This window comes from Bombyx mori, chromosome 1 (assembly GCF_030269925.1).
Source record: "Bombyx mori chromosome 1, ASM3026992v2".
Taxonomy (NCBI): domain Eukaryota; kingdom Metazoa; phylum Arthropoda; class Insecta; order Lepidoptera; family Bombycidae; genus Bombyx; species Bombyx mori.
In genome coordinates, this window is record NC_085107.1 from 2,919,785 (window position 1) to 2,929,692 (window position 9,908).

Here is a 9,908-nt window from a genome sequence, read left to right on the forward strand (position 1 = left end):
TCGCGAATTGTTTTTATATTTCGAGGGAACTGAAACTTTGTAAATACTGGACGTGCGACAAATGGGACCATGGGAATAAAACTGTAAAGATTGAAATTTTATAATGTTAAACAAAAGAGAAAATGTTGAATAATAATTGTTCTATTTAATGTCTGCTCTTTTTCTTTTGAGATATTTTTATTTGATACCTATTATTTGATTCACGTATAAGTCTTCTTTGTTGTTAGTATATAAAGTATTTATCAAGATCGATAATTTAATCTTCATATACATTATATTATGTTCAATTAAATAAGTGGCTGCTACACAAATATATAGCCAAAATCATCGTCAAACTTTGGAGCTTGAGGCTGTATTGTTCAACTTACTACTCGAAAAATTAACAGTCGGATTTAACTTGAAGAACATAAGTTCGATTTACAAAATTAGAACAATTTATATGTTACTTTTATTGATAAATCATTTATCGAATGGCGGCCAGCTTGAAGTTTAATATTTGAAAACAAAAGGATACATATTAGGATACATTTAAAAGCATGTATAATTCTTCTCCTCGTCCGAATTTTTTTTTTTTGTTGCCTTTGTAGGCAGACGAGCATACGGCCCACCTGATGGTGAGTGGTTACCGTCGCCCATGGACTTCAGCAATGCCAGGGGCAGAGCCAAGCCGCTGCCTACAACCAAGCCGCTGCCTACAGCCAAGCCGCTGCCTACAGCCAAGCCGCTGCCTACTCACAAATTCACTCCGAAATCGGGTGAGACTGCCGTACATATCATGAGTTTCTGTCCTCCCGAGGTTATTGGCAGATAGATAAGCAAGCCGTATTTTTTCAGTCTGGTCTAGAGGGCACACCCTCGTTTATCTTAACACTATAATCACCTATCAGATTTTATCGTGCCTGGTTAAGACGCATGTCCTCCTCAGCATTGATATTAATAAGTTATAGTTAATTAACTAAAACTTTGAGATATTAATACACAACAGAACATAGGTATACATAAGTACCTATAGGCCAATTACTATAGTCACGTAACTCAAATTTCCCAACAAGTACTTTGATAAAACCCTATGATCCTTGAATAAATATGTCTACATAGAAACCTCCTATAGGTACGTATATTCTATTAGAAAAATATAAAATAGCGAATCTTGTAGGAGCTTTCTCCTACAATACTCCAACAGCGGACTTTTCCGCTGTTTGTATTAAGCGAAATAGCCTCATTACCCACGTAATGAGTTAGTTAACCACGCGATTGTTTTAATACAAACTGATGCGCACTTAACGAACGCCATTTGTCGAATGTCAGCCATCTTGCCACACAATCTTGGAGGGAAAGTTTTTGATCTTGTAAATTATTTTTTCTCCGAGATCGGAGTTTGACATCACAATCATCATAATAGCATAAGATGTCAAAATAAATATTCAGAACAACAAATAAGCAGAGAAGAATTTGAAATAGCAAGTTCAATCAAATTTTGACTTATTTATGGTTTTTTCTCTGCCTACCTAATCTTTGGTAGATTATGGGGCTATTCCAACTTCGCCGGGTAGGTGAGCTCGCGGACTCAACCTGAGAGAACTGCTAACACTGGCCCTAGCAGGAACAGTGCGTTCCAAAATCTACCACCGAATCTAAATCGCGACCCACTGAGATGATCCGGCGAGAAACTCGGTGAGGGTCTATCTGCAGCAAAGCTTTTGTTCTAATACGCAGAATAAGATACTGAGGGACCCAACGGATCCACTCTCAGTGGTTTTGTATGTTATTCATTCTAACACTAGCAGCAGCAAAAGTACAGGTCACTGTACTCGACATAACACTTAACCTATAGCATCAACTTTCTCAATTTCTGGCCGATTATTCTCAGGGGGTTGCTGTTCCCTGGAGCTGTTACGTCTCCTTTATTCGCAAGATGTACTCGAGCAGTTTCCATCCTGGCTATGATTTAAAATACGTCAAACAGTTCTGATGACACGGGAAAGGCTTCCAGGCAACCTAAAAAAATTATATATCCACTCTAACAACAACAAAATGTTACAGAAAAATATGCTACATAATTAGTTTTTTCCCTTTTCTTCTTCTTCTTAGTCGAATACTTCATTGCTGAAGGTCGTGTCCTTGAAAGCCCTTCGTGGCTTTTTGTACCCTCAGCTTCCATTTGCTTCGGTTTTCGGATTCTCTCAGGGCGTTCGCAACATAGGGTCCAGTGAGCGCAGTTATCTGATCCGACCAACGGTTTAGTGGCCGGCCGGTTTTCCCTTTTAAATGGTTTTTAATTATCAGAAGATATACAGCACATGTTCCTTGAACAACCTTGATACCTCATTCTACCCCTAATTCCTGTTTCGAGTACCGATAATGGCTGGGTTATGAGCTCGAACGGATTGGAAACGTCGCGGCACTATCATCCTGTTTATCAGTTATGAAGCAATTATTCGATCCGATTTATTGAGATTTCGTCATAATTATGTCTCAAGATGGATGGCAGCATTCACGTCGCGAAGCCGATGGTAACCGCTAAAAGTAAGAGGTTCATGAGCCCATTCAATCTACGTCTATCTCAATTCTTAACTACTTTTTTTTTCCCTACTATGCTGATAGCCTTGAGAGGCTATTTCAGCTTCACCCTAACGTTTGTAGGTGAGCTCACGGGGCTCAACCGGAGAGTTGCTAGCACTGACCCTAGCAAGAGCAGTGCTTCGCAGAATCTACCATCGGATCGGAAACCCGACCCACTGAGAAGATCCGGCGAGAAACTCAGTGGGCTGTGTCTGTGGGTTAATTCGCTCGTCGAGCCCTTCGTCGCAAGCAACGGGTTCGACGAGGACGGTGACCGGTGCTTGTGGTGCCTAAAAGCACAGTTAATGGATCAGTGATAACTACAGAATGAAACACCAACTATCAAACCTTTATGCATGGTATCAATAAGCCTCTCACTGCCATCTATTTCATGTCAGCGTAGTTTACTAAATTTTTGCTCTAAAATCAGAGACATCTGCTGACGTATTCAGACATATAAACTAAAATGTTGCAATATAATTCTGACTACTAAAATATTCAACAGAACAATTTACAAATAGACGTTATACTTGTGTAATTGAAGATTTATGGATGAATGGATTTTACGAGAAGCATTCAGAGTAGTTATATATACCTTAGACTATAATTATTAGCCGTTTTAGTAGGTAACCATAGATCTTGGACTACTAAAATGGTATCATAGTCGTGCAAAAATAAAATCAAATTGTAAATAAAATAAACACAATATTAAAATATATTATAACACGTACACATAGAGAACATAACTTTAGCAACATAACATGCTAGATTATAAGGCAAATTTATGTTCATTTAATAAATGATCTTTGTTCTTATTTTTAATTTTGGTCAACATTCAGAAATATCCAACATATTTTCGCACTATTTCGCAGCGTAACAAATTCTATACCATGGCAACATGCAAATAATATTTCAAAATGGCCTACATTGCTGTGTTGACAAAATAAGAAAGGAATTGAGAAAGAAGCATTAACAGTACCTAAGCTATTAAAAGTAATAGTTAAAAAATTTGTGATCTTTTATTGAATTTTATAAAATGTATCTGAAATATATTATTTTAGTGTTTCTTGGAACGTGCATCTTCTTTGTGTCTGTAAGTATAGTGTATCAAGTAAAGAACGGAATCTGTAAAGTTTAGCACTATTGCCAAGTTTATTGTACTAACTTTAACTCAAACTATTATCTTCTCAAAGATAATTTTTAAATACAGCGCCATTCACAGAGACTTTATACTCACTACCTATTAGACTAATTATTTTAACTGACGTAGACTAGTGCATACAGAAATTGGAGTTTCTAGAAGCTAGATAGGCTAGGGCGCGAGAGGTCGCCAGGATGTTTATAGGTCAGATCAATAATAAATTTTACACTAGAACTTGACAAAGTGGGTCATGATAAAATATTTCTGTACTTAAGCATTGTATACATATATTTTTAAATACACTAATAAAAACATTACAAACTACATAAGAATGTTGATGAAAAAATTGTTCTTACTCATTTTTATTTGTGAGCATGCCCAAGATAGGTCGGTGGCAGATAAACCAGCATTCTTTAGCATACATTCATTAAAACCTATTTATACATTACCCATGGATGACAAAGATGTAATTTACCCATTTGGATATAAGGTATAAGGCAAGAGAAAAAGGTATTCTGAACTTTAACATAAACTAAAGGTAAAATGTTGGAGTGCCTCAAATATTGCATTAGAAGTATTTGCTACTATTACTTCCACTCGCATAGGCAATAATCTTATATTAACAAGAGAATATTACAACATTCTTGTAATAGTGTTTTGGTGAACAGGGCACTTTTGAGAACAAACGTTGCAAGTGTGTGTGTCCGAGCCCCGCAGCTGTCTTCAATAACACTGCTGACACAGGACGCAGTCCGTTTATCGACAATGTGCCTCCTAATAAATGGTTTGTGAATAATTTAACTTTTAAATTAATATTACATTATATGAAATTAAAAAAAAACATTTGTTAACATGCGAGAGATATAATTGCTTTTGTTGCTTCAAAACTTTACAATAAAATCATTAATTAATGAGTATTGTAAAGTTGATTTAAATGTATCAATTTCCCAACAGCAACTGTGAAGGCCTAGTGCTACCCCGAATTGGAGACCAACTCAAAGATCGTGCTCAAGAATTTTGTCCCCGTTGTCAGTGCAAATATGAGAACAGAAACATCACAATTATAAAGGTTATTTGTATTCACTATTATTATGACACTAAAAGAAGAGAATCAAGTACACAATTCATAGTTCTATTCTGATGTAATAATAATTTATTGTTATAATTCCAACATAATACAATTACAAGTCTGTAAGGTTACAGGAATTTGTATAACTAATCTATTATGCATTTGATCAGGTAGTGGTGATTATTGTTATCTGGGTGATCATGTTGCTGGTGGGGTACATGGGTTTCCTGATTTGTTTGGATCCTCTAATCAACAAGCGAGCCATGGCATCATATCAGGAGCATACCAATGAGGATGTAAGTATGTTTGTCACAAGTATTCTAATATAAAAACAAAATTTGTGATTTAAGACACATTCTATATCAGGTAGGTAACACAGCATGAAATTTTACTAAATGTAAACATTTATTAATAGAAGTCTTTGAATATAGCTAGAAATATATTTTCTTATTGTTTTTAAAAATATATATCTGGCATTGAGCCTTGGTTGCTCACAGCGGGTCTAGTGGATTCAACGTCAATCAAATAACAATGGAGAGGGCTTGGTGGTTTTCTGCATGACCAATCAGGAATGAGTACATTCGCATGAAGTGGGTAGGTCACGCTGTTTATAGAACAGATGGCCACTGGCGCTTCAAATTCAAGCACACCAGAAAACTTAGCATAGGTAGCCCTCGCACAAGGTGGACCGATGACCTATTGAAAGAATATGGCAATCAGCTGGATGCAGGCAGTGCAGGACCGGTCATCATGGTGAGGCTTGGAGAAGCCTATATTCAACAGTGGACATCTGCATATCGTCATTGTCTAACCAAAATCTGCTATGTGCAAAAACTCTTTTGAATTAACGAGTAAGAACATTTTCGTATAAAATTTTATATGAAGGTGAATTTTTAAAAACCATATCAAATGAAAGCTATACATAAATATTAAAGCTATAGACACATAACAATTTGTGAAGTTATACTTCTTTAGGCGCGTTATGAAAAATTGATGAGTGTAATTTTATGATGCGCGTGCACCGTGACACAAAATTAAGTAACTTGGCGAGTCTGAATATAGCCGCAGGTGAACTTTCCGAACCGTACCGAGAATTACCGAATTTATACGATGTCAAGAAAAGGGATGTCCAATATGCGTGTTTAAGGATGTTGTTTAATCGAATTTTTTTCAAATTGATTAAAATTTAAATAAAAAAAATAAAAAAAATTCATAAAAATAAAGTATAACTTCTTACGCGCGTACATAAGTACACGCACCCTTTTTTTATATGAGAGATAGGGCTGTGAGCTATATGAAAAGGTCAAAAAGTAAAAATCTCAAAAAGTGCATATAGCAGATTTTGGTTTGACAATGACAATATATTCAGCAGTGGATATCTGTGGGTTGATAGATAGATAGATAGATAGATAGAAAATAATACAATTTGCACCTTGAACACTGACACAAAAAAAATTGTAATACATCAATAAAATATAAAAAAAAATTCTATTTTTATTGTGCAAACTACAATTTAAAGCTGTTGTGATAAAATGGCAAAATCTTTGCAGGATGACAACCCTATACCAGGAACGTCTCAGACGATGGGTGCAACTCCCCGCGGGAATGTTTTGAACCGGGTTACCCATCAGCAGGACAAGTGGAAGCGTCAGGTCCGTGAGCAGCGTCGCAACATTTATGATAGACACACTATGTTGAACTAGCTCATGACCAAACTCAACTCCTCAGACCATGAATGATAATGAGAATGTACTGTTCGAATACAGAGATTGACAGGCATGTGTATTGTACAAACAATGCTGATAGAATGCAATATAAATAAGAATGGGAATTTCAAAGGCTCCCCTAAATTCTCATTTCATAATTGCAAGATACGACTAAGAACCACAAGAAGATAAAATATTCAATTTAAAGTATTGTTTCAATTGTTATTTTTGTTATAATACACTGGATTCGGTGTTATTCACAGCTTTGTCACATTCGTCCAGAATGTGTACATAAAAATAGAGCATAACAATTTGAGCTGTTACTGTTGTTATCAGGATACCTTTTGCATAGTTGAAGCTGTACAGCTTCCTCTGTGTGTTAACATCGCGTTAATATTTAAATTATTTGGAGTTGAGTCATTATGGCCCCATTTTGATTAGCAATGAATTATTATGTTAAGCAAAACATCATCTATATTATTTGATCATAAACTCAGAATTGGTGACATAAACATTGTCTAATTGACGACGGTCATGAGTTACCATTAGCTGATAGACATACAATAAATTGCTTGTTTAACATTCTAAGGCAGGGGTGGGCAACGCGGCGCTCGCGGGCGTATTTTAATGCGCCTTCGCTGGACTAATGTGAATGTATGAGAGCCAGAGCGATTTACTTACTCTTGTCAAACGGCGATATACAGCAAGTAGTCAGTTGAGTTTAGGATTGTGCATAGATTAACAGTTTGCTAACTTTAAACGTATCTAATAACACGCACGTATTTTTTGTTAGTGTGTGATCTTATTTCGAATAGACCGTGCATTTAAAACTACCAAGTAATCCGAAATAATTATTTTCTTTCAATACCGAACAAAGCTTAATGACTCACGTTTAGATAATTGTTTAAGGACTGGGACCTCTAAATATATCCCCAATTATAAGAAATTTCACACTGAATTACATGTATCAATATGTATGACACCAACAAAATAAAGTTATAAAAAATCTGTTTTTAATGCCTATTGATACCTGTTGATTATCTGTAAAATATGCGCCCTCGGTGATTTTCAAATTTAGTATTGCGCCCTTAAGCACTAAAAAGTTGCCGACCCCTGTCCTAAGGTTTCAAATGTCTACTCATAATAATTATTCTATATAGTTATGTTTTAAATTCTTAGCATGCAAATCAAGGCTATAGTGGCTAACCATTTTCTTTTGTAAAAAAAGACTAAACCTATTTTCATTAATAAAGAAATAGACAATTACAGGAAGCCTCACCTATAATTCTGCAGCTATTAATTATTATCATTGTGTATAATTTGTGTTAACATAATTTATTATTTTGCATTTTGCCAATGTATTTTTAACTTTCGTTTTAAATAGTCAACCAAAATAATTGAAGTTACTAGATTGAAAGTAATAATTATATTAAAAAGAATTTGCTGCATATTATAAAGAACTACACTTATGTAATCATACAATTTAATTTTTCCATTTTAAAATTGTTAATTATATAATAATATTTATGATTGAATTTTGGCTATTTATAAAAATATTATTATTTATAGATTTGAAATTTTTTATATTGTTCACTTGGTACTAAATAGTCTCTAAATCATTTTAATGTTAAAGTGAAATAATTATTTTTATCACATTTGCTGTTAATTATACATAACAGTAAAACATGATATTTAAAATCATTGCAAGACAAAATGGATTTACAAGATTCATACAAATAATGTTTATTTTAAACTCAGAAGTAGTTAAGTTTTGTAATCGTTAAGTATTAAATTAGTTCTTCGTTTTCATAGTATTAAAATAAAATGGAACTATTTGATCTATTTTAAAGATGTCATCTGTATAAATGGTTTTTATTAAAATTATTTTTGATTGTTATATTACTGTAATTTATTGTTTTTAAACGGTGTAAAATTATAATAAAATAATGTAAAAGCTAATAATGTTTCATAATTTTTAGTATAATTAAAACAAAAAACTCATTGTAACATTATTTGAAAAAAAAAAATATTTCATTCAAAATATATTTTAACTAATTAATAAAAAAATTCCGTGATTATGGTTTGTAAAATACACCTTCATGATTATTATCGGCAAATTCGTTACCTAAACGAAGTGAAAATCAGCTTCAATAAATTATTGTTGAAATATTCTAAAATACGCTTACGCCTGCAACAATTGATAGGTACCAACACCCTTATCCCGCCCATCTTACCCCGAAGGAAAACACAAATTTTCGAAATTATTAACTATAAAAATTATTATCTCACAAAAATAATATTGTTATATAAATATTATTATAAACTGAGCATCATTTCTTACATTATTCTTAGTATTGTTGATACTTGACGAAAAAACTGCCAATTAATACATTAAATATTGGAAAAAATTCTATCAAATCTGGCCGGGGCTTAAATAACAAACACATAGAAGCATAAGTACCCACAAACTCCATTCGTCCAACTTTAAAACGTAGGTATACTATTTCTGATGGAAGGACGTATTGCAAGCTCATATGAGAACTTGTCAACATTACTGCCTAAATCCATCGCAGAGTAATCATGCGTTCTGATTTTTAGGATCAAACTCTTATACAATTAAAAAATGGGTGGAAGGCAAGATCCACATTATACCTATGGCTATAGTAATCACTCAATACTAAGTACCACTTCGATAAAGCGGCACGACACGAGAACCCTCTCATCGTGGCCGCCGGTAACTACATTCTAACTACATTCCCGATCCTGCGGACAGAATGGAAAGCAGTCGACGTCGCCCCAAACATTTCGGATCCTCCCGATCCACTAACGGTACTTCTAGGTACCTCAAGCACCGGTCATCGTTCTCGTCGAACCCGTTGCTTGCGACGAAGGGCTCGACGAGTAAATTAACCCTCAGAGATAGCCCACTGAGTTTCTCGCCGGGTCTTCTCAGTGGGTCGCGTTTCCGATCCGGTAGTAGATTCTGCGAAGCACGGCTCTTGCTAGGGTTCGTGTTAGCAACATCGTCAGGTTTGAGCCCCATGACCTCACCGACTAGTTAAGGTTCCGCTGATATAGCCTCTCAAGGCTATCATCAGCTTAGGTAGGAAAAAAAATTTCTAAGTAGATCTTGAGCTTGTTCTACCTCTATTATACTATCTACGCACTAAAAAAAATAAACATGTCATTTTACCAGTAAACTGAATTTTATTTTTAGAAAAAAATTATGGTTATTTAATTTCAGCTCCACATTTAATAAGTCAAAATGAAATGAAGCTCTATCTTTAGAAACATAAAGCAGAATTAAGGATAAAAATCAACTTACCTACATACCTAACCTAGAATAAATTCCAAGTGTGATTGAAAATTGGCCTGTAAATAAATTACTTTTCTTGGGGGTATTTTTTTTCCTACATATTCTAGTAACCTC

The 9,908-nt window shown here is 34.5% G+C and overlaps 1 protein-coding gene across 2 annotated transcripts; it reads left to right on the forward strand.

Moving 5' to 3' along the window:
- Nucleotides 1–3,404: 3,404 nt before the first annotated feature.
- Nucleotides 3,405–8,440, forward strand: LOC101735670 (uncharacterized protein CG1161). 2 transcript variants are annotated; one of them, XM_004932764.5, is made up of 5 exons: nucleotides 3,405–3,655; nucleotides 4,372–4,487; nucleotides 4,658–4,772; nucleotides 4,943–5,068; nucleotides 6,323–8,440. In XM_004932764.5, exons 1-5 carry the CDS (start codon nucleotides 3,599–3,601, stop codon nucleotides 6,473–6,475), a joined length of 567 nt encoding a protein of 188 aa, XP_004932821.1. In that variant the 5' UTR covers nucleotides 3,405–3,598; the 3' UTR covers nucleotides 6,476–8,440. The 2 variants fall into 2 exon arrangements, with proteins under 2 accessions (XP_004932821.1, XP_004932820.1); XM_004932763.5 differs by having other exon boundaries at nucleotides 3,417–3,655; nucleotides 4,357–4,487.
- Nucleotides 8,441–9,908: the final 1,468 nt, after the last annotated feature.

Bases quoted from the DNA above. Each gene is read 5' to 3' on its own strand.
- LOC101735670 (XM_004932763.5), top strand. From the start codon at position 3,599: ATGTATCTGAAATATATTATTTTAGTGTTTCTTGGAACGTGCATCTTC. The intron at 4,773-4,942 runs GTTATTTGTATT...GCATTTGATCAG, and splicing joins GAAACATCACAATTATAAAG to GTAGTGGTGATTATTGTTAT. The intron at 5,069-6,322 runs GTAAGTATGTTT...AAATCTTTGCAG, and splicing joins AGGAGCATACCAATGAGGAT to GATGACAACCCTATACCAGG.